General features: G+C 45.1%; 1 protein-coding gene across 1 annotated transcript in view; it reads right to left on the reverse strand.

The window, feature by feature from the left end:
* The window catches only part of LOC309550105 (adhesion G protein-coupled receptor F5-like), a gene marked incomplete at its 5' end in the record, with an annotated part of 389,437 nt that overhangs the window by 349,056 nt on the left and 14,051 nt on the right, over positions 1 to 26,330 (reverse strand). The window contains 2 exons of the mRNA XM_082250562.1: positions 11,805 to 11,957; positions 22,988 to 23,042. Coding sequence (XP_082106688.1) covers positions 11,805 to 11,957; positions 22,988 to 23,042 — 208 coding nt within the window. The remainder of the gene's footprint in view (positions 1 to 11,804; positions 11,958 to 22,987; positions 23,043 to 26,330) is intronic.

A 26,330-nucleotide genomic window follows, 5' to 3' on the forward strand; every position in this document is an offset into this window, starting at 1 on the left:
TTGGATGAATTCCCAGGGGGTGCTACTCCATCTGAGACAAATCAACAACAGGGGTCTGAAGAGGAGTCAGAGGAGGATGGTGCCGGGGCGGATGAGGAGGAGCAAGAAGGGCATGCTTTAAACCTTTCTGGGATCCCTGGTGTTGTCCGTGGATGGGGGGAGGAGAATGATGACGAGATTATCCTGGATGATGAGCTGGAGCCAGGCCACTACACCGCTTCCAATTTAGTGCGAATGGGGGCGTTCATGCTCCAGTGTTTTAAGGGGGACCCCCGTAAAAAAGGGAGACAAGGACCAGTACTGGGTGGCAACATACTTAGACCCCCGGTACAAACAAAAAAATGGCAGAAATGTTACCACCATCACAGAGGGCAGTCAGAATGCAGCACTTCCAGGCCTTGCTGCGAGAAATGCTGCATTCTGCTTTTGCGTGCGCTGGCAGAGGAATTTCCACTCACAGAGAAACAGTTGCGGGTAGCAATCCTGCAAGAAGAGGGCGGTTTGAAGATGTGTTGGTCACTTCACATATGAGATCCTTCTTTCAGCCACCCAACGACAGCTGTCCTCCGGATCCAGCATCAGGGAATGCCTAGACCGATAGGGGGTCCGACTACATTGGGTTAACGGCCGATGTGGATGCTCTGAGGAGCAATGAACCCCTGGGTGGGCAGGCTTGACCTCTGGCCAGAGCTTGCACAATTTGCAATGGAACTGTTGGTTTGCCCCCCGTCCAGTGTCCTGTCTGAAAGGACGTTCAGTGCACCAGGGGGGATCGTGACCGATAAGCGCACTCGCCTAGCTCATGACAGTGTTGACTACCTCACATTTATAAAAATGAATGAGGCATGGATCTCTGAGGAATTCAACACATGTGACCAGTAGACCATGTTTGATTACAATTCCTCATGACAGGCCACAAATATCCGCCAGACCGCCATCCACCCACAACAATTCATGGTCCTTGTCTTCGGTAAATACAGTGACAGAAAAGGCATTTCATGTCCATTGAATGCCTAATTTTTGGGGCCTTTTATGGCCGACACTTACTTCTGTATCCTGTGAATGCTTAATGTACCTTCAGCCACAGAATACAACGTTCTTAGCTGTCAGGTAAACCCACGTGGGCTAATTTTTGGGGCCTTTTATGGCTGACACTTACTTCTGTATCCTGTGAATGCCTAATGTACCTTCAGCCAGAGAATACAACGTTCTTAGCAGTCAGGTAAACCTATGTGGACTAATTTTTGGGGCCTATACTGGCCGACACTTACTTCTGCATCCTGTGAATGCCTAATGTACCTTCAGCCACAGAATACAACGTTCTTAGCTGTCAGGTAAACCCATGTGGGCTAATTTTTGGGGCCTGGAATGGCCGAAACTTACTTCTGTATCCTGTGAATGTCTAATGTACTTTCAGCCTTCTTGGGGTAACTATAGCCAGATTCACGGGTCTCGTGTTCCAGAGTTTAGGAAGCAGCTTCTTGGCAGAGATGCCCAGTTAGGGTGTGTGGAGTCCGTCACATTTGGTGGCAGCAGTGGGATACTTCCTTGTGCCTGGAACATCTAAACCACACAGGACCTTGTCGGATGGAGCTTTGCCACTTCAGCCTTAAGTGAATCACACTGAAGGATCTGCTGGAATCAAGGGGACAGAGCGCTGGCAACATGTCAAAGTCCACCTTAATTGCCGAGTTGATGGAGAGTGTGTTGCCAGCGACCGAAGCACAGGGCCAGCTATGGAGGAGTCCGGAATGTCCGATGCTTCCGCGAGAGATCCAGTAGCGGCTGTCACTCTACAACACCACTCCCCCCTAAGAGGTGATCACCCAGATAATTGCAGACATGATCCGCCTGAAAATGGTTGAGGTCCGGGGCTCTGGTTGGTGGGCATTCACACAGTATACAGAAGTAAGTGTCGGCCTGTATAGGCCCCAAAAAATAGCCCACATGGGTTTAACTGACAGCAAAGAACGTAGTGTATTTGATGGCTGGAGGTACAGTATACGTTCACAGGATACAGAAGTGTCGGCCTGTATAGGCCCCAAAAATTAGCCCACATGGGTTTAACTGACAGCAAAAAACGTATTGTATTTGACGGCTGGAGGTACAGTAGGCGTTCACAGGATACAGAAGTGTCGGCCTGTATAGGCCCCAAAAATTAGCCCACATGAATTTAACTGACAGCAAAGAACGTAGTGTATTTGACGGCTGGAGGTACAGTAGGCGTTCACAGGATACAGAAGTGTCGGTCTGTATAGGCCCCAAAAATTAGCCCACATGGGTTTAACTGACAGCAAAGAACATAGTGTATTTGACGGCTGGAGGTACAGTAGGTGTTCACAGGATACAGAAGTGTCGGCCTGTATAGGCCCCAAAAATTAGCCCACATGGGTTTAACTGACAGCAAAGAACATAGTGTATTTGACGGCTGGAGGTACAGTAGGCATTCACAGGATACAGAAGTGTCGGCCTGTATAGGCCCCAAAAAGTAACCATTCAATGGACATGAAATGCCTTTTATGCCGCTGTATGTAGCGAAGCCAAGGACCAGGAATTGCTGTGGGGGGATGGCGGACTGGCGGATATTTGTGGCCTGGCATGAGGAATTTCGATGAAACATGGTCTATTGGTCACATGTGTTGAATTCCTCAGAGATCCATGCCTCATTCATTTTTATAAATGTGAGGTAGTCAACACTGTCATGAGCTAGGCGAGTGCGCTTATCGGTCACGATCCCCCCTGCTGCGCTGAACGTCCTTTCGGACAGGCCACTGGACGGGGGGCAAGCCAACAGTTCCTTTGTAAATTGTGCAAGCTCTGGCCAGAGGTCAAGCCTGCCCACTCAGTAGTCCAGGGGTTCATCACTCCTCAGATCGTCCACATCGGCCGCTAACCCGATGTAGTCGGACACCTGTCGGTCTAGGCGTTCCTTGTTGCTGGATCCGGAGTACAGCTGTCGAAGGTTCGGCTGAAAGAAGGATCTCATATCTGAAGTGACCAAGACATCTTCAAACCGCCCTCTTCTTGCAGGCGCTGTTGGATTGCTACCCGCAACTGTCTCTCTGTGACTGGAAATTCTGGACGTCACACGCCGGCCACACACACACCTATCGGAAGAATCGGCAAACAGCCAATCAGCCGACTTAGCCGCTCAGGCACAACAGCCGCCATGTGCGTTAGACGCCGCTGACCTGAGGCGTCCCGAAGGAGCTGACGAACATCAGGGGCCACTGTACTAGGAGACAGACGGATGTATCCATTACCCGGAGTCAACCATCCACAATAGGATGTATGGTGAGCTTTAAGTTTCTAATGGGGATTGAGAAAAGGCTATGAGCATCCGGTGTATATGGCAACTGGTTGGAGCTTTGGTGCAGGAGAAGGCTATCTGAATAATATTGCTTTATGGGACATACTCTGTAAGCTGCCAAATACCATAACTCACCACTGCTAGATACCAGTGCGAGCCTGCGCTACCCTAGTGGTGATAAGCGTCTCTCCCCTGCTCCCACTACTAACCGGATTCATCTTGAAATTATATACATCCCTGCCTCTGGCCGACCAGGATGGTCTAAATTGCCCAATGCTATTATTTGATCATTTCCATTGCCATTGACTTTATCAATTAAAGGACTGGCCAACTATTCATTCACAATTGAGGACAGACCACCTTCATCCTCCCCTTCTGCCCCCATCATGCAATTATCCCATACATTGTGAATATATATTGTGTGGACTTATACCAAGATATTCCACTAATACACGAGGACGCCTTGACTGATCTTCAGCCCCCCTTTTTGCACAGTTGATTGGTCAATTGACCAGGTCTGATAATAGATCGGAGCTTCTGTCAAGTGCAGACACTCCTCCAAGTATATCATTGCATGACATGTTTTATGAAGCTATAGGAGTGATACTCAATATAGTTTGCAATATCTATATATACCAAAGTGTTGCATTGGGTACCCACCATCTTGTCATATTGTCATATTGTCACAGTGGCATGCAGATGCACGAGTAGCGGCTTTGGCAGCATTAACAAGCTCTCATTGAGCTATATGCTGGCGGCCGCTTCATTGGTGTATCTTCATTCTTGGTGTGTGTGTGGCCGGCCATGTGTGTGTGAGTCATTGTTTTGTTGTTTCTATGTTACACGTGTTGCACGTCATCGCAGCTGATTCCACCCAAATGTACTCATGTTTCCCTTCTGTAAAGGGTTATTTTAATCTTGATATGCCTTAATTCTAATAAAGTTTTTGCTATTTTGAATTAAGCGGGCGTGAGCATCCCTTATTGCAGCCATTCTTTGGGTCAGTCTAGTGGTTCCTAAATACATTTTTATCTAGAAGAAGAGGCAGGCCTGCTTGCAATCCGTGGCGGTACAACTAAATCTACACGGGTGCCACGGGTTACATGTTTAACGGTCGTCAGAAGGTTCACCCAGTGGGCAGTAAAAGTGATATACCTTCCCTGCCCGTGTTTGCTAGACCATGTGTCTGTGGTCAGATGTATCTTGGCACCAACACTGTGTGCCAGAGATATATTCACTTGCCGCTGAACATGGCCATACAGCTCTGGAATGCCCTTTTGCAAGAAATATTTCCTCACTGGGACCTTCCATTGTGGTGTTCCAATGGCCACAAATTTACGAAAAGGCCTCCGTGTCCACCAGTTGATATGGCAGTAGTTGGCGGGCTATCAGTTCCGACAAGCCAGCAGTCAAACGTTGTGCAACAGGGTTATCCGGCGTCATCATTTTTTTCCGCTCCAACATTTGGACCACAGAAGCCTGCCTTCTTCCAGAACAACGTGACAACGGCATCATGGAAGGTGGAGTGGAGGGCAAATGTGAGGAGAGAGGAGAAGGAGAAGAGGCTGGACGGTGAGAGCCTGGAGTGTGGCTTTGTGGGTTCTGACGGTGTTGCTTCCACCGGGCTCGGTGATGGAAGTTCAGGTGCCTTCTTAAGGCGGTTGTCCCTAGGTGAGTGTTGGGCTTACCGCGACTTATGCGTTCACTGCAAAGGCTGCAGATGGCAACACTGTTGTTAGCAACGGACACAGTAAAAAAAGCCCACACTGCTGAGCCATGTGCTGGCGTCCTGGGAGCGCCAGATGTTACTGTACATGGTTGATGGCTCGCTCCTGATACATTTGCAGTCTGCTTTGTACCTCTTGTGCAATGAGTTTTGCCTGCCTCTCCTCCCTATCTGCTGGTCCGTCTCTCCCTCTGAACTCCCTTCCTCTTCTCTCTTGTGGCCACCCACATGACGTCCATAGACTCGTCATCATTCACATCACCTTCCCCACCACTAACATTCGAGATCTCGGAGTAGGCAGCAACAGCGGGGACCAACCTCCTTGGGCTGATCTGGGTACTGTCATCAGACTGCTGAGTGGCGGCTGTTGCTACCTCCTCTTCCTGATCCAAAGACAACAATGGCTGCGCATCGCAAACGTCTTGTGATGGATCGGAAAATAATTCCAGTGACTCAAGCGGAGGGTATGTGGTGGTGGTGTCTTTGGGGGTGCACACAGCAGAGCGTGAAGAGGGTGCAGATAGAGAGGATGAGGAGGGTGCAGAAGAGGAAGGCTGAGTGACCCACTCAACCAAGTCTGGTGTGTCCTTCGACGTAATTGCACGTGGCTTTTGAAACTTCACAGTTAGGCTCCGGCCTACTGCTCCTGCCCTACCCCTACCACCCCTGTGTGCGTCTCTGCCTCTTCCTCTGCCTGTCATGTTTTTTAATTACCCTGTGACAAAGGTCTCTAGAGAATCGCAGTATATCTGGAAAACACCCCGCTTCTATCTGTGGTATTGGGGGGCTACAGGTTTCTCACACCAGTTCTACAAATAATTGGCCAGTAACTGTTGTCACTGTGTGTAGCACAGTCAACACAGCAAGAGAGGCCAAATTTTTGCAGGACTAAAATACACTCTTAGAAAAGTATACTGTTAAATAACACCCCACTTCAATATGTGGTATTGGGAGGCCACTGGTCTATCACACCAGTTGTTGAAAAAATTGGCCAGGGAATTTGGCACTGTGTGTATCAGACTTAACTCAGCAAAAGAGGCAATATTGTTGCAGGACACAAATACACTTGTAAAAGTATACTCAGATAACACCCACTTCAATATGTGGTATTGGGGGGCCACTGGTCTATCACACCAGTTCTACAAATAATTGGCCAGTAACTGTTGTCACTGTGTGTAGCACAGTCAACACAGCAAGATAGGCCAAATGTTTGCAGGACTAAAATACACTCTTAGAAAAGTATACTGTTAAATAACACCCCACTTCAATATGTGGTATTGGGGGGCCACTGGTCTATCACACTAGTTGTTGAAAAAATTGGCCAGGGAGTTTGGCACTGTGTGTATCAGACTTAACTCAGAAAAAAAGGCACTATTGTTGCAGGACACAAATACACTTGTAAAAGTATACTCAGATAACACCCACTTCAATATGTGGTATTGGGGGGCCACTGGTCTATCACACCAGTTGTTGAAAAAATTGGCCAGGGAGTTTGGCACTGTGTGTATCAGACTTAACTCAGCAAAAGAGGCAATATTGTTGCAGGACACAAATACACTTGTAAAAGTATACTAAGATAACACCCCACTTCAATATGTGGTATTGGGGGGCCACTGGTCTATTACACCAGTTCTACAAAAAATTGGCCAGGGAGTTTGTCACTGTGTGTAGTATTGCTGCAGCAACGCTCAGTCACCACACCTGTCACAATGCTGCACAGTGCACAATAATACTACTAATCCACTATGATATGCTTTCTACAAAGTATATTATACTGTGGATTAACCCCCTCCCCCACTCCCCTTTTTAGTGCACTGCACAGCAATACCAAAACAATTGCAGCCCTTTAAATGACTTTTGTGGACATTAACAGAGTGATTTGTGTCACTGCTGACAATCTCCAACTGCCCCTACAGCACAGACTGGATGCCTGCCCCTATACTAAAGAGACTGTAATAGACCCTATACAGACATTGCAGCACTTTAAATGACTTTTGTGGACATTAACAGAGTAATTTGTGTCACTGCAGATGACGATCTCTAACTGCCCCTACAGCACAGACTGGATACCTGTCCCTATACTGAAGAGAGACTGGACCTATACCGAAATACCAGCCCTGAAAAGGACTTTTGTGGACATTAACAGAGCAATTTGTGTGACTGCAGCCGATCTCTAACTGCCCCTACAGCAACCACTGGATACCTCTCCCTAAACTCAAAAGATACTAGTAGACCTATACCGAAATACCAGCCCTTAAAAGTACTTTTGTGGATCTTCACAGTGCTATTTGTGTCTAGCAAACTCTACCTCATGAGCACAGCAGACCTCTCCCTACACTGGCAGAAACCGAAATGTGAAATGGCCGACAGCTCAGGTCTATTTATAGGGTAGGGGGACTGTCCATGTGCTGGAATGTTTCAATTGGCTGTCCCGTTCCACCTGACGGCTGTGTCATGGGTCAAAGTTCTCCCCAATGTAAACTAATATGGCTGCCGCGAACGACGCCATGTGTTCGCAAATTTGGCGGGTAGCTAACAACCGACCGCTGGGCGAACCGCAAGGCCATCTCTAGTGTTTACCATCTTTAGTTTCATTTAATCATTTTACAGACACAGTTGGGTCAGACCATTAGGGTGTAATGCAAACCAAATGCCTTTTTAATGTGTATCTCCATTTTGTATTAATAATATGTTTTTCTGCTATTTTTGTAATAAAACATACTTGATTTTATCTTTTGTTGTGTGTCTATTGGTACCAAGAAAATCCTCCAGCCTCTCCCCTTCCCTAGCATTATCTACTTTAGTCATTCACGGTATGGGTGGAAATAACCAAACACAGTTGTATACTACCAGTTTATTCTTTGCACAAGTAGCTTTTGTGCCACCCACCCATTTGAAATCCAGTGTACAAAAAGAATGTTGGCCTCTCATTCATAGGCACTGGAGCAAATGGAAACAGAAACTTGTGGCTCATGTAACATTGAAATCCACCCTAGTGCTAGGGAATGTAGCCCTTCCTACAGTGGGCATATGTTCATACAAGCACTGAAGTCTGCAGAGTAAAGCAAAATATAGGGCTCTTAGTCATCATCATACTTAAAAACAAAGTCAGTAATAACTGGAGAGCTTGTGTGACCCCACATGTTACTACTATTTGCAGGAGGCAGGAAGCAGAAGCCATAATGCATGATGCAGCCCTCAGTACAGGGGGTTATGGGAGTGGAGGCACAGCCAAATACAGTAGGTGCACCACTGAACAAACACACTGCACCTCCTCATTATACTCCATCAACGGTTAGTAATGAGATGGATCACAGAAAAAAAATAGCCACGTGGCCAGTCAAAATGGGACTTGATGGCATTGTTATTAGTAGAAAACAGATAATAAAGTTGGTGTTCTTTTGCAGAAAAGGTGGTAGTCTTAGTCACAGGAACCAACAGTATGTCCATGTTTCGAACCAGCAATGTAGTCAGAAGGATAAGCAGGTAAAAGGCTACACCAGTCCAACAAATATAAATAAATCATGTAAGTGATTGACTTACGTATGCAATATTGTTGCAGTGGAAGGGGGGTGATGCAAATACAGCTTCCACTGACACATGATCCAGATGTTCCTAGGCAGTCATAATTCTGATCACAGGAACAGTTTGCGTGGGTTCCATTGAAAGTACAGGCTAAAAAATAAAATAAAATTATTTGGGATGCTAGAGTGAATAGAAAACGACTTTCTTCTCTAGATGCACAAAGCCAAGGGAGTTTAAGCTCCTTTGTGTTTCTTTTTACCTGTTTCATTATTGACTGGTTTACCGATACTAGATTTCACCTCCCATGGCATTGCAACCAGTATTTTTTTTTGGCGTAGTGGAACACTTGTGAGTTCTGTTGCATTAATGGCATGCCTTCCCACACCCGCAGAAAAGTGCGATTCAGATTAGTGAATGTGTTTGGGTACCATTAATCGTAATGGCATCCCCATGAACTGGAAACCACACTGCACTATGCAATTTCCCTGCAGCTGCATTTTCTGAAAAGTAGTAGGGACTTTTTCCCTGTGTTTTCAGAGGGTACAGCGCACCATTCAAATAACTAGGCTGTTGTGCTTGAGCAAACGCAGCCAGTGGGAAACCACATAGAACCAAGGCTTAAAGAAGACCTTCACTGATTTTAAAGTAATTTTTTTTTCTCATCCTCTTTTTCTTTAACACAATTGCTTAATCACACTTAACCCCTTCCCACCTTTAATATAGTCTGTGCATCTAATGTACCGGAAGGATCAGCCAATCATGTGACTACTGTGATCACATGATTGGGAGATCCTGTCTGTGACAGCTTCGTCACTGTGCTGGCAGTGTGTAGTAAGCATACTCTGCGCAGAAAGCTCTGCAGCCCGTAAACGCATGTGTGCAACATGTGGGTGTTAAAGCCCACTCTCCACACATGCATTATGTGGTTGCATTACATTTCAGGTTAAGCTGCGAAGACAGCGGCCATGTGTGTACACATGGCGCATCCACGGTGCTTTGCTTTGTGTCTGGAATGATACTCCTTGCCACATGTGGCGGGCACAACCACCTGCCAAACGCAAACAATTGATGTGAATGGGGCCATGCTGCATGTGGTTGCAGCATGGTAGTGCAGCTTTTAGGGTGTTGAAATGCCCCTTAGACCTTGCCCCTACTTCACATGGGGCATATTATACCGTGTGCCTGTGCAGGGCCGTGTTTACCTGCAAGGGGATGCAAAAGTGTTTCATGCATCCCCGTGCAGATAGTTCCATTCATGCCAATTGAGACACAGCAGCTGCATGTCCAAATGTGACAACTGTGTAGGTGCATGTGCATGTCCCCAAACTGAGACAGTTTAACCACTTTACTACCGCTTACGGGAATACTACTGCGGCAGAGTGGCTCGTTCCCGTCCAGTCACGTAGTATTAACGTGACTGGACTCCTCCCCTTCTGGGCGGCGCTTGCGCGCCGCCGGAGGCTCGCTCCCGCTGTTTTCATTCACAGCGGGAGTCGGGCCAGGGGAGGAGCAGCGGCGATCGCCGCTGCTCTTACCCGATCGTCGGGGATCGAGTCTGGAGATCCGCCCGCTGTGTGTAAACACAGCGGGCGGATCTCCATAGTGACAGGGAGTGACAGATCGGACTGTTCAGCATAGCTGGACATCCGATCTGTCCATGAATCACATAGTCACCTCCCCCCCTACACGTCAGTAAGCACCAGGCATACATTAACCCCTCCCTCTCCAATAAAATTAACCCCTTCCCTGCCAGTGTCATTTTTACAGTAACAGTGCATATATATAGCACTGATTACTGCAGTAATGTCACTGGTACCCCCAAAAGTGTCAAAAATGTCAGTCAGGGGTCCGGTCTGTCCACCGCAATGTCGCAGTCCCGCAAAAAAAATCGCAGATCGCCGCCATTACGCGTTAAAAAAAAAACACCAAAAATGACAGAAATCTTTCCCTTTGTTAGTAAACGCAATAACTTTTGCGCAAACCAATCAAAATACGCTTATTGCGATTTTTTTTACCAAACATATGTAGCATAAAACAAATTGGCAAAAAACTTTTAAAAAAATTGGTTTTTACATCTTTTTTGGGGGGAATTTCATATAAAAAAATGTGAAAAATATTGTTATTTTTTCAAAATAAACGCTCTTTTTTTGTTTATAGCGCAAAAAGTAAAAATCGCACAGGTGATCAAATACCACCAAAAGAAAGCTCTGTTTGTGGGAGAAAAAGGACGTAAATTTCGTTTGGGTACGGCGTCGCACGACCGCGCAATTGTCAGTTGAAGTCGCACAGCGCCGAATCGCAAAAAGTGGCCTGGACGGAAGACAGCAAAATCCTCCGGTTGTAAAGTGGTTAAAATTGCAGTAAACTGCACAAAAAAATAAATAAAAAATTGGGCTCCTGGATGGTTTAAGTCATAATGTGCTAGTATGCATTGCATACTAGCACATTATGACGATCTTACCTTAAAAACTAAGCCCTCCAGCGCCGCGCTTCCATCTTCACCCAATCTTCCATCCAGGTTTGCGGGCTTCAGCCAAATGAATGGCAAAGCCGCAAAAATGTCACTCGTGCATGCGCGCAAGAGTCATGGCCGCAGCACAAAATTTAGAATGGATGGCACAGTCCATTCAGATCTCAGTGCGCATGCTCCTGTGACATCACCAGCTGCTGCTAAAATAAATATCTGCTAAATGGTGCACGTTTAGGAGATATTTACTGTACCTATAGGTAAGCTTCATTATAGGCTTACCTACAATATAGGTAAAAATCAACATTGTGACTTTACTACCACTTTAAGTTAAGTTACTTGCTTTTTTTAAATTCTTTCTTGTCATTTCCAGAATGCTCCCCAAGGCGAGGGAGGATGATATTTGTGCCAGACTGACACCTCTCCAGCAGATGCCACCCCGGTAAAGTCATCTCAGTCTGTACTGTGCCCACTGCGTCTGAGGATACTCTGCTGCACAACTGTAAAAGCCCTGCTACGGGAACTAGCAGCACTGAAAACCAACATACCACATCAGGACTTATGCGATGAATAAGGTTTGAAGAGGAAGCCACATTTTAGCCATTTGTTTACTATTACCAGCCCTTGTTACACTGCTTTACAGAGTAATCCTGTACTGTATATGTATTATGTCAGGTGTTAAAATGATCTTACATCTGAAAAACTATTTAAAACAAAAAGAAAAAAGTAAATTATAAAAATGCTTTTTAAGAAAACTGATACACCAGGATATTTACCCCCAGAGGGTGCTACACTGGATATCACCGTAGTATTTGGCAGTGAAGCATACACGTCCAAGGTCTTCAACACGTTTGTATAATTTGTGGCCAAAGCGGCATCAGGGAAGCTTATTTCAATGTCAACTTCATATCTGGCCATATCCTGGCTAGCTGCAATGATAGGAAAACAGATAAGGTAGTATAAATATCAAACTGCATAAATAGGAAGTTGGTTTGCAATTATATGTGTACATAGGGGCACCCACTAATAAAAGTGTAAAGTCACTTTTTCAGAAAAAATAAAAAGATAAACCAACACCATATCCCCTCCCCAGCCACCAGTTCTTGCTGTACTTACCCCTGTGGGTGATGAGTTTTCAGTGCCCACTCTGGTGTAGTAGACCATGGTTTTACAATCCCTGCTTTTCTCTCTCTTCTCCATGCAGTGCTTCCAGCACAAATCAGAGCGATGCTCTGTGCTGGCGCTGACCAATCAGAATCCCTATGATCTGTCACAGTAGCGCTTCAGAGAGAAGGGGTAGGCACTGTATGCATGTGATGTCAATAACTACAGTGCTGCCCTAGTAAAAGATGATACAAATAACACATTTCATTTTCTAATAAGTGTCCAATCAAACAAAGACAAAGTAAAGTGCTGAAATGACAAAAAAGTAATAGCAAGATATAATTTATTACTGTGAATAAAGTGCTCCGTGCAATAAAAAATCAAAAATTCAAGTCCATCAAACTTTTGTGAATCTTGATAAAAAGCGACTCCAACTTGGCATGCTCCCCTCCTATGTGCCTCCACTCACCAGCTGTACGCATAAGACAAGCCCAGATAATAGGTCTCTTTCTCCACACCTTTACACGTAGTGTGTTAGACTCTCAAATCATAGCCAAAGCAGGCCTGTGACTCAGTGGTCACGCTTTATCTCCTCTTTAACTCCTCCACTGCTCTCTCCAAGTAATTACCAGCATTGTTTTCACCATGCAAGGAACGGGAGAACATCCATGGTGTGATACTGTTAACTAGAAAACGTACAACTTCCGGGGAAATTGTGTGAAGTGTTCTTGCTGTGTGTGTGGGGTGTGTGTGTGTGTGTGTGTGTGTGTGTGTGTGGTGTGTGTGTGGGGTGTGTGGTGTGTGTGTGGGGTGTGGTGTGTGTGTGTGGGTGTGGTGTGTTTGTGTGGTGTGTGTGTGTGTGTGTGTGTGGTGTGTTTGTGTGTGGGTGTGTGTGTGGGTGTGGTGTGTTTGTGTGTGGTGGGTGTGTGTGTGGGGTGGGGTGTGTGGTGTGTGTGTGGGGTGTGTGTGTGTGTGTGTGTGTGTGTGTGGTGTGTGTGTGTGGGGTGGGGTGTGTGTGTGGGGTGTGTGTGTGGGATGGGGTGTGTGGTGTGTGTATGTGGTGTGTGTGTGTGTGTGGGGGGTGTGGGTGTGGTGTGTGTGTGGGGTGGTGTGTGTGTGTGTGGGAGTGGCAGCAGTTAAGAAAGGGTGAAAACTATCAGGACTATGACTTAGCCGTGGAGATTTTTAGTGGCAGCAGGGATAGCTAAACGTTTTGATATAAGATTTGTGTAGGTGATTTTTCAGCTCCCTCTCTAGCTTTTGTCAGCTCCCACTCTAGATTTGAACATTCCACCATTCATTCCTATGGGACCAATTTCACCACAAAAATGCTGATATTTCGTGAACCATTCGGCGAAACGTTCCACAAAGTAATAGCACACCAATCAGGAACAATCCACACGTTTCCCTATATTACTGTCTATGTAGTATAAAAACTGTGGGAGGAGTTAGGGCGGTAAATTTGGCTATAATAATAAGAATATATATGTGAGATAACAGTAAGTGGTCTTGCCATGCAAGAACACTTCATTAGAAAACGAAACTGCACTTACATAAAAGAGATCAATAAAAGCGAAAAATATTCAAATATAATGCCTCAGCGTGTTCCCATACACCAGCTGCTCGTCACTGATCGATCGAGCTTGACATGTTTTGCCCCTCTCCCACTGAAGCTTCTGAAGACTACGTGTAAAGGAGTGGAGAAAGAGACATTATCTGGGCTTGTCTTATGCGTATAGGTGGTCAGTGGGGGCACATAGGAGAGGAGCATGCCAAGTTGGAGTCACTTTTTTATCAAGATTCACAAAAGTTTGATGGACTTTTAGATGTTTATGGACTATTTTTGATTTTTTATTGCACAAAGCACTTTATTCATAGTACTGAATTATATCTTGCTATTACTTTTGTCATGTAAGCACTTAACTTTATGTTTTTGATTGACTGGACACCTATTAGAAAATGAAATGTGTTGTTTGTATCATGCATTTTTACTAGGGCAGCGCTGTAGCAACTGACATCACTAGACAACTGACATCACTGACATCACTAGATCAGGTTTCCAACCATCAACACAGAAGAAGCCTAATTAATTACACAATCTAAAAGAGTTCACAGAGCATTGCGCGGGACTACAACCATTAGTTGCTGTACGCATGTTCCTACAGGCGCCCTTCCTAGTGGAACGTCCGGCCCATCTGTATACGTTTTTAATTTTTTTTTTAAACTGGCTTTTAGGTGGCGGTGCCCCTCCAGCCTTCTCTGTGGCGTCTTCTAGGCGCCAGCCATTTTTTTCTCCCCCCAGCCTCCTCCGTTGCACCTTCAAGGTGTCTGTCCATCATCCTTCTCTCTCCCTCCTCCACGACGGTTATCAGCGAACAGAGGAGAGCAGGAGGCTGCACAGCTCAGGACAGAGGGCAGCAGGAGGAGCTGGCCAAATTACCTTTTCAAGTTAACAAGTAGGTAATTGGTTGTTAGGACACAGGGCGGTCTTAAGCAACCAATACGGTCTGTTAATATAAAAAGTTACTCTGCCAGCTCCCACTCTCGCCCTCTGTCCAGAACTGTGCTACCTTCCACTCTCTCCTCCCTGTACACAGGTAGGATACTAATATGAAACATAGGGAAGGGAGGGAGGGGGGCCAGAAGTCACTGCTATAGAGGAAAATAGGAAAGGGGAGAGCAGAGGATACCACTGTGTGTGGGGGGAGAGGTGATGTAAAGGGGTAGAGGACACTGCTATGGGCAGGGCCACCCTCATAGTAGTGTCCTTTACTGCCCTTCACATCACCCCCCACCCCTGGAACCCTGCCTTCTGAGCGCAACACACACTTTAACCCTGTATTCTGAGTGTAACACACTCCTGATCCCTGCATTCTGAGTACAACACACTCCTTTTCCCTGCATTCTGAGTGTAACGTACTTCTAATCCTTGCATTCTGAGCGTAACACACTCCTAATCCCTGCATTCTGAGTCTAACGCACTCCTTAACCCTGCATTCTGAGTGTAATGCACTAGTGAACCCTGTATTCTGAGAGTAACACACTCCTGATCCATGCATTCTGATCATAATGAATTTCTTACCTCTGCACTGGTGAACCCTGCATTCTGAGTGTAATGCATTCTTTAACCCTACATTCTGAGCGCAACACACTCCTTAACCCTGAATTCTGAGTGTAATGCACTGGTGGTGAACCCTGCATTCTGAGCTTTACACATTCTTTAACCCTGCATTCTGAGTGTAACACACTCCTGATCCCTGCATTCTGAGTACAACACACTCCTTTTCCCTGCATTCTGAGTGTAACGCACTTCGAATCCTTGCATTCTGAGCGTAACACACTCCTAATCCCTGCATTCTGAGTCTAACGCACTCCTTAACCCTGCATTCTGAGTGTAATGCACTTGTGAACCCTGTATTCTGAGAGTAACACACTCCTGATCCATGCATTCTGATCATAATGAATTTCTTACCTCTGCACTGGTGAACCCTGCATTCTGAGTGTAATGCATTCCTTAACCCTACATTCTTAGTGTAACACACTCCTGATCCCTGCATTCTGAGCGTAACTAACTTCTGAAGCCTGCATTCTAAATGTGTAACTCACTCTTTAACCCTGCATTCTGAGCATAATACACTCCTTAACCCTGCATTCTGAGCGTGATGCACTAGTGAACCCTGCATTCTGAGCGCAACACACTCCTTAACCCTGCATTCTAAGTGTAATGCACTGGTGAACCCTGCATTATGAGTGCAACACACTCCTGATCGCTGCATTCTGAGCGTATCGCAGTCCTTAACCCTTCATTCTGAACATAACATGCTTCTTCTTAACCCTGCATTCTGAGCATAACGCACTCCTGATCCCTGCATTCTGAGCATAATGCACTCCTTAACCCTGCATTCTAAGCGTAATGCACTCCTTAACCCTGCATTATAAGTGTAAGGCACTCCTGATCCCTGCATTCTGAGCATAACATGCTCCTTAACCCTGGATTCTGAGCGTAATACACTCCTTGACCCTGCATTCTAAGTGTAATTCAGTCCTTAACACTGCATTCTGAGCATAACGCACTCTTGATTCTTGCATTCTGAACGTAATGCATTCCTAAACCCTGCATTCTGAGCATAACACAGTCCTGATCCCTGCATTCTGAGCGTAAGGCATTCCTGATCCCTGCATTCTGAGTGTAAGACACTCCTGATACCTGCATTCTGAGTGCAACACACTCCTTAACCCTACATTCTGAGCGTATCAACGTCCTTAACCCTGCATTATGAGTGTAACACACTCCTGAGCTCTGAATCCTGAGCATACCACGCTTCTTAACCTTGCATTCTGAGTATAACACATTCCTGATCCTTGCATTTTGAGCGAATTGCACTCCATAATCCTGCATTCTGAGCATAACACACTCCTGATCCCTGTATTCTAAAGGTAATGCACTCCTTAACCCTGCATTCTGAGCATAACACACGCCTGACCCCTGCATTCTGAGCATAATGCACTCCTTAACCATGCATTCTAAATATAATGCACTCCTTAACCCTGCATTCTAAACGTGAGGCACTTCTTATCCCTGCATTCTGAGCATAACGCACTCCTTAACCCTGCATTCTGAGCGTAATGCACTCCTTGACCCTGAATTCTAAGCACCATGCAGTCCTTAACCCTGCATTCTGAGCATAACGCACTCCTAAGCCCTGCATTCTGAGTGTAACGCACTTCCTATCCCTGCATTCTGAGCATAACACACTACTGATCCCTGAATTCTGAGCGTAACGCACTCCTGATCCCTGCATTCTGAGTGTAACACACTCCTTAACCCTGCATTCTGAGTGGCATGCACTGGTGAACCCTGCATTCTAAGTGTAACACACTCCTGATTACTGCATTCTGAGCAGATCACAGTCCTTACCCCACATTCTGAGCATATTGCAGTTCTTAACCCTGCATTCTAAGTGTAACACATTCCTGATTAGGGATGAGCTTCGAGTAACGTTCGACTCGAACATTGGCTGTTTGCCTGTTCATTGAATGACGAACAAACGTGCTTCTTTGCCGGAAATTCGAGCGCCCGCATCCAAAATTAACTGCACGCGCGCGCGTGCAGTGCATTATGTGATTGGCCAAAGCATGCACCCTGACCACCATGTTTTAGTCAATCAAATCATCTCTGCCATGATTGGACAAAGGCAGGCTGCCTTTAGCCAATCATGACTCAGGAGCTAAGTGAACGCCCCACACTATAAATTAGGCTGCTCACACAGCAGCGGCGTGTAGTGTGTGACTGTGCGGGCGAGATTGGAAGTGGTTAAGGCAGCAGCGGCGGCCGGTGTATTGAGGACGCCTGGAGCTTAATGGGTTTTTTTTTTAAATCACCTGATTAGAGCCAGAGGCTCTAATAGAGTGATGCAAAGGGTGGAGACGGGGCGCAGAGCAGTGCCCCCCGAGCCCACCCATTGTGTGACAATAGCGAATGAAAATTCGCTATTGTCATACCGATCTTCCTCCTGGCCAATCAAAAAGCGCGTCCGATAAGCATACGCCATGCCATTGGCCAAGGAGGAAGCGGGAGGACTGGAGGAGACGCGCCACAGGGGGACACAGTGATGAGAAGCCGCCGCCGGGACTGAAGAGAAGCCGCCGTGGCGGCTGCTCCAGGGCTCCAGGTAAGTGCACTGGTCTTGGGGGGGGCCTACACTGCATTGAAGGGGGCACGCACGTAAGCTGGTCTCTGCATTGATGGGGGCGCGCACGCTGGTCACTGCATTGATGGGGGCACGGCAAGCTGGTCACTGCATTGGAGGGGGAACGGCAAGCTGGTCACTGCATTGATGGGGGCGTGGCAAGCTGGTCACTGCATTGATGGGGGCACCGCAAGCTGGTCACTGCATTGATAGGGGCACGGCAAGCTGGTCACTGCATTGATGGGGGCACGACAAGCTGGTCACTGCATTGAAGGGGGCAGGGCAGGCTGGTCACTGCATTTAAGGGGGCACGGCAAGCTGGTCACTGCATTGAAGGGGGCATGGCAAGCTGGTCACTGCATTGAAGGGGGCACGGCAAGCTGGTCACTGCATTGATGGGGGCACGGCACGCTGGTCACTGCATTGATGGGGGCACGGCATGCTGGTCACTGCATTGATGGGGGCACGGCACGCTGGTCACTGGATTGATGGGGGGCACGCTGTAATAACTCTGCATTGAATGGGGGCACACTGTAGTAACTCTGCATTGAATGGGGGCACGCCGTAGTAACTCTACATTGATGGGGGTACACTATACTATGATTACTGAAGGCCCCTTTCACACTTTTGTGACCTCAAAGTCATGCAATTTTTTGCCGCAAAGCAATGCCTATTCGATTTTTTTTGTTTGCGCCCGCCCCCCCCCCCCCCCCCCCCCAAAAAAAAATTTTGAGCACCAGCCGCCACTGTAAGGCAGGGAGAGGAACGTGATTGAGGCAGGGAGAGGAATGTGATTTTCAGTTTATCAGACAGTGCAGTGTAGTCAGCAGAGTAGTCTAGTTAAGACATTGCTTGCTAGTAGTCAGTTAGGTAGGCAGAGAGATTTGTGCTTTTTAAAATGAAAGAGATCAGATAGTGAAGTGTATTCAGCAGCACAGTATATACCACTATATATATAGGCACTTCAGTTTGTTTATATCAGGCAATTCAGTATTTATCAGTCAGTTCGGTATAGACCATACATTGATCCCTATATATATATATATATATCGGGCACTTGCGCAGATATTAGGCCATTCAGTATCTATCGGTCAGTTCAGTATAGACCATACATTGATATCTTTATATATATAGGGAACTTGCATAGATATTAGGCCATTCAGTATCTATCAGTCAGTTCAGTATAGACCATACATTGATCTATATATACAGTATATATATATATATATATATATATATATACACATACATATATATATATATAAAAATATATATGGCACTTGAGTAGATATTAGGCCATTCAGTATCTATCGGTCAGTTCAGTATAAACCATACATTGATATCTCTATAGATATATAGGCCACTTGAGTATATATCAGGCCATTCAGTATCTATTGGTCATTTCAGTATAGACCATATATTGATATCTCTGTAGATATATAGGCCACTTGAGTATATATCAGGCCATTCAGTATCTATCGGTCGGTTCAGTATAGACCACATATTAATATATATATATATATATATATAGACCACTTGAGTATATATCAGGCCATTCAGTATCTATCGGTCAGTTCATTACATATTAGCAGTGCAGTATATATCAGCAGTGCAGTATATATATATATATATATATATATATATATATATATATATATATTATATATTTATCAACCAGTACTAAACACCCCCCTCAAAATCCACATCATGTCTGAAAAGCCGACAGGGAGAGGCAGATAGATGCTCACAGGCCACGAAAAGAGGGCAAGCAGCCTCTGTGTCCACAGTGAAAAGTGGTGGCCACAGACATGGTGCATCATCTGCAGGTGGGGCACGCTCGTCCTTTTTTTCCGGTGCTGGCCGTGTTATTCTGCCACAACATACAGAAGAGTTGGTGGAGTGGATAACAAAGCCATCCTCATCCTCCTTGTCCTCTGTCACCCAGGCTCATAATAGTTTGGCAGCTGCGGTGGAAGGCAAAGTGGCTTGTTCCACAGGCTCCTTCTCCACAGCTACTCCTTCTGTCCCCCCATCATCATGCACAGAGGAGTCACCTGAACTATTAATCATAACTTACCTTACGTGATTTACCGATATTGCCAATATTTCGGGAAAGTGCTGTACCGGAGTGATGCCTGCAGCTAGAGGCATAACCCCGGTACCGGTGTCCATAGCCGATGGTCAGGTGTGTTGTAATGACAACTGATGCGGCAGAGAAGCCGCTCGGCTGTCATTCCAAGGAGCGGGAGGGGACATCCCCCCCTCCCACCGCCTTCCGTGGCTCGCCCGGGTCTCCTGTCCCACTGGGAGACCCGGGAACCCTACCTTCACCACCGCCGTCTAAACGGGTCTCCATTTCTTTGAATTTGGCACCGCCGAGTACCCGGAAGTGATGTCATGACATGACATCACATCCGGTTACTGGCGGCGCCGAATGAAAAAAACGTACAGCATTCAAAACAGCCAAACTTGGCATTTTGAATGCTTTTAAGTGCAGAGGAGGGGTTTGGACCCCCAGATCCCTCCACAAGATTACCTGTAGACATTTAAAAAAAAAAAAATGTTTTAATGCCGATACCGACATCCGATGACCAAAATATAGGTATCGGCGGTAAAAAAACAATATTGGTCGATCAATACTTTAAACAGTTCTTTAGTCCTCAGCAGCACCCATATGGTGCATGATTATTAAGGGGCAAGAGCAGACTTGGAGACCTTTCCAACTGAGCATACACTGGGTTACTGGGTCTTAAGGATGGACCACTGGCCAGAACTTGCTCAATATGCAATGGAGCTACTGGCCTGTCCTGCTTCCAGCATGCTTTCCGAATGGACATTCAGTGCTGCTGGAGGTTTTGTGATTGACAAAAGAGTGCGTCTATCCACAGAATCTTTTGACCAGCTGACTTTTATCCAAATGAATCAGTCTGGATCAACAGCAGCTATCAAGCCCCTGATGCTGATATAACTTGTTGAATTTGCTAGGGTCCTGCCATCCCTTGAAGACTGCATATGCTGCCTATCCTATTCCTCAATCTTGATTCTGCTAGCTTCAATGTTTTTGGTTAAGGTCACCACCAACACCCAAGGCCTAATTTTTCTGCACTTGCATGACAGGTGCATACAATTTAAATTCCGTAAGTAATTTTTAACAGCAGGCCCTGTCCCTGTGCCCTGCGCCCAGCAAGAGTAGCTGTGAGGGGTTATGGTGTTCAGGCACCACCAACACCAAAAGCCCAATTTTTTGCACCTGTATGACAAGTACATGCAATTTCAAATTCGTATGGATTTTTTACCAGCATGGCCAGTTCCTAAGCCAAGCATGACTAACTGCGAGGGGTTGCGGTGTTCAGGCACCACCAACAACCAAGGCCCAGTTTTTATGAACCTGTATGACAAGTTCATGCGATTTCAAATTTGTATGGAATTTTTACCAGCATGGCCCATTCCTGCACCCAACAAGAGTAACTGCAAGGAGTTGCGGTGTTCAGGTACCACCAACAACCAAGGCCCAGTTTTTCTGAACCTGTATGACAAGTTCATGCAATTTTAAAATTGTATGGAATTTTTACCTGCAGGGCCTGTTTCTGCGCCCAGCAAGAGTAACTGTGAGGGGTATGGTGTTCAGGCACCACCAACACCAAAGGCCCAATTTTTCTGCACCTGTATGACAAGTAAATGTGATTTTTTTTCTTTAGAAATGTCAGTATTGCTGCAGCAGGCTACATACGTCGTACAGATGCGCTACTTTACAGGCACATAAGGGGACCCCCAAGGCAAGATATTTAAAGGAATTTTTCATTTTTTTAGTTTCAATTCAAGTATCATTAAAATCCGTAAATCACTGCTCCTTTAAAATTGTTTGTTTTTAAAAAACTTTTTTTGCATTGCTACATGTTCCCCAGGTCAGTACCCGGACCCCCGTACACTTTCGTTGGGCAATAACTTGCATTTATGCTTTTAAAATGAGGACTTTTGATTTTTGACGTTCGAGTCCCATAGACTTCAATGGAGTTTGTTTGTTTGAACAAACCATTCCCATGTTCACGGTGTTCTGGTGCAAACCGAACTGGGGGGTGTTCGGCTCATCACTATTCCTGATCCCTGCATTCTGAGTGTAACACACTCCTGATCCCTGCATTCTGAGTGTAACACACTACTGATTCCTGAATTCTGAGCGTAACACGCTTCTTAACCCTGAATTCTGAGCGTAACACACTCCTGATCCCTGCATTCTGAGTGTAACACACTACTGATTCCTGAATTCTGAGCGTAACACGCTTCTTAACCCTGCATTCTGAGCGTAACACACTCCTGATCCTTGCATTCTGAGCGTAACGCACTCCTTAACCCTGCATTCTAAACGTAATGCACTCCTGATCCCTGCATTCTAAGCATAACGCACTCCCTAATCCTGCATTCTGAGTGTAATGCACTCCTTAAACCTGCATTCTGAGTATAATGCACTCCTGATCCCTGCATTCGGAGCGTAACACACTCCCGATCCCGGCATTCTGAACATAATGCACCCCTGATCCCTGCATTGCGAGCATAACGCACTCCTTAACCCTGCATTCTAAGCATAATGCACTCCTTAACCCTGCATTCTAAGCATAACGCACTCCTTAACCCTGCATTCTAAGCATAACACACTCCCTAACCCTGCATTCTGAGCGTAATGCACTCCTTGACCCTTCATTCTAAGCTTAATGCACTCTTTAATCCTGCATTCTGAGTGTAACGCCTTGCTGATACCTGCATTCTAGGCGTAACACACTCCTGATCCCTGTATTCTGAACATAACGCACTCCTGATTCCTGCATTGCGAGCATAACGCACTCCTAATCCCTGCATTCTGAGCGTAACATACTCCTTAACCATGCAATTTGAGCATAACGCACTCCTATACCTTGCGCTCTCTTGTAATATAGTTTATTTTTGTTCTGAGTAAAAATATTTTATCATGAAATAAAGGTTTGTCTTACTGTCTTTTTTTGGGGGGGGTGGGGGGCGCTTTAGAGCAGCGTCAAACATGTCCAGGGTATGTGAGGCCTAAAGTGCAATTTAAAATTTGATAGGAATTGCTAGACATTAGAGATAGCATGCATATAAACCATTTGAAGCCATCTTAATTTGCATATAAGAAGAGTGATGAAGTCCTTTACCTGCACGCTTCTCTCGATGTAAAGAAATGTGGGAGTTGTCATCCAGACGGAGCATCTGTAACAACATATGTCAAATGTAAGTTGTTTTTGTTCAACGACATTTAATCATTTAACAGTATAAATATGAGTCACATACAAGTGTCACATAAGGCAGTCCGCACAGCAGACTTGTATAAAGTACTCGAAATTTCTACTTGAGTAAAAGTACAAGTGCTCGATCAAAAAGTGACTTGAGTAGAAGTGGAAGTGCTCGCAGAAAAAGTTACTTAAGTAGAAGTACTAAAGTATTAAACATTTTTTTTACTTAAGTATTGCAAGTAGTTTTTTCAAAAAATTTGCTACTTAAGTACTAAAAGTAAAAAGTACCAGTAGTTTTGAAAAAAAAATTCTACTCAAGTACTGAAAGTAGAAGTACAAGTACTGTGTTATGTAGTTATTAAAGAAAGAAGTCAAAAGTTTGAACATCATATTGTTTTTTATTATTTCAAATGATTTATTCAAATGATTAACCTGTGTTTGTTAGTAGTTTCTTGATGCACTTTAAGCGCTGTAGCACCATTTATTTGTTTGTTTCATATTTTCTTTTTATTGGAAAGATTTGGTATAGCAGCTTTTATTATACACAGCCTTTATTTTCGTATGCGCTGATTTACAAATGACATTATACACATTTTTTTGAGCTTTATGCAACCTGCCATCTACTGTTCTGGCAGTGGTAATTTTTATAATTGTAACGAGTAACTATGCAGCACAAAAAAAAAATACTTGAGTAGAAGTATTGAAATCATCGAAAAAATGTAGTGAAGTAAAAGTAGAAGTAGGAGAAAAAAATTCTACTCTAGGAAAGTATAGATACCGCATTTCGGTACTTAAGTACAGTACTTAAGTAGTTCTACTTCGTTACTATACATCTCTGCCGCACAGGCCAACAAAGTACTACCTTCAGAACAGAAAAGGATATCTATCTGTTTGGGAACAGAGTGAGGATTCTGTCTGCGGTTGCATAATTCGGTTGCCCCTCCCCCCATGTCTTTAGATTGCATCTGTGCCCAGACATTACATATACTGAACCAACATAAAAAGATTTACCCCCCCCCCCCCTTCCTGGTCAGGCCATTTTTTTGCGTCACGGCACAGTGTTACTTTAACTGATGGTTTGCGCAGTAATACATTACTGTACCCAAATAAATTTTTTGTCTTTTTTTCCCAACAAATAGAGCTTTCTTTTGGTGGTAAGCAATTTTGAAAAACAAAAACAATATTTTTTTACTTTCTGCTATAACATTATGACCACTGACAGGTAAAGGGAATATCTTGTTACAATGGCATCTGAAAATTGGTGGGATATATTAGGCAGCAAGTGAACATGTTGTCCATGAAGTTGATGTTGTGATGTGAAAGCAGGAAAAAAATGGGCATCTCAGTTTGTTGTGTATGGGGCTGTGAAGCCCATGGTGACTCATGTCCACAGCCAAAAGCTTCTACAATGGTCACATGAACATCAGAACTGGACTATGGAGCATTGGGAGAAGGTGGCCTGGTCTGATGAATCATCTTTTCTTTTACATCATGAGGATGGCCGGGTGCGTGTGCGTCACTTACCTGGGGAAGAGATAGCACCAGGATGCGTTATAAGAAGGCAAGTCGGCAGAGGCAGTGTCATGCTTTGAGTAATGTTCTGATGGGAAACCTTGGGTCCTGCCATTCATGTGGATGTTATTTTGGTGTCCATGCCTCAATGGGTAAGGGCTGTTTTAGCAAAAGGGCGCCATACTCAATATTAGGTGGGTGGTCATAATGCTATGGCTGATCCGTGTGTCTAATAAAAATTTAACAAATCAAATTTCTTCATCAATTTAGGTCAATATGCACTCTGCTACATATTTTTGGTTAAAAAAATAAAATCCCAATAAGCGTATATTGATTGGTTTTGCGCAAAAGTTATAGAACCTACAAACTATAGGATATTTGTATTAATTTTTATTTTTCATTTTCTACTAATAATGGCTGCGATCAGCGACTTATAGCAGGACTACGATATAGCGGTGGACAATCAGGCACTAACTGACACTTTTGACACTTTTTTGGGAACCAGTGACACTAATACAGTGATCAGTGCTAAAAACATGCACTGTCACTGTACTAATGACACTGCCTGGGAAAGGATTAACATCAGGGGTGATCAAAGGGTTAACCGTGTGCCTAGCCAGTGTTTTTTTCTTCCTGTGTAGGAGGTGCTTATACTAGGGGAAATACATGGATCCTTGTCCCTGCTTTGCAGGAACACAGGATCCATGCTTTCCCTACAAACGGAACGGCTATCTTCCTTGTTTACATAGGCAGACTGCCATTCTGCCTCTGTATGGAAGGATTGACAGGTGGTGGTGGACATCGAGTCCATGGTACCCAAACATTGGCTCCCGCTGAAGCCGCCAACGGGGTGAATTTGCGCCCCCTACTTGAAAGTGCAGCATTATATATATATATCTATATATATATATATATATATATAGATATATATATACATACATACAGTATCTCACAAAAGTGAGTACACCCCTCACATTTCTGTAAATATTTTATTATATATTTTCATGCGACAACACTGAAGAAATTACACTTTGCTACAATGTAAAGTAATGAGTGTACAGCTTGTATAACAGTGTAAATTTGCTGTCCCCTCAAAATAACTCAATACACAGTCATCAATGTCTAAACCGCTGGCAACAAAAGTGAGTACACCCCTAAGGCAAAATGTCTGCATTGGGCCCAAAGTGTCAATATTTTGTGTGGCCACCATTATTTCCAAGCACTGCCTTAACCCTCTTGGGCATGGAGTTCACCAGAGCTTCACAGGTTGCCACTGGAGTCCTCTTCCACTCCTCCATGAAGACATAACAGAGCTGGTGGATGTTAGAGACCTTGGCTTCTCCACCTTCCGGTTGAGGAGGCCCCACAGATGCTCAATAGAGTTTAGGTCTGGAGACAGGCTTGGCCAGTCCACCACCTTTACCCTCAGCTTCTTAAGCAAGGCAGTGGTTGTCTTGGAGGTGTGTTTGGGGTTGTTATCATGTTGGAATACTGCCCTGCGTCCCAGTCTCCAAATGGAGGGGATCATGCTCTCCTCAGTATGTCACAGTACATATTGGCATTCATGGTTCCCTCAATGAACTGTAGCTCCCCAGTGCCGGCAGCACTCATTCAGCCCCAAACCATGACACTCCCACCACCATGCTTGACTGTAGGCAAGACACACTTGTCTTTGTACTCCTCACCTGGTTGCTGCCACACACGCTTGACACCATCTAAACCAAATAAGTTTATCTTGGTCTCGTCAGACCAC

This window comes from Pelophylax lessonae, assembly GCF_965119305.1.
Source record: "Pelophylax lessonae genome assembly, chromosome: 3".
Classification (NCBI taxonomy): Eukaryota; Metazoa; Chordata; class Amphibia; order Anura; family Ranidae; genus Pelophylax; species Pelophylax lessonae.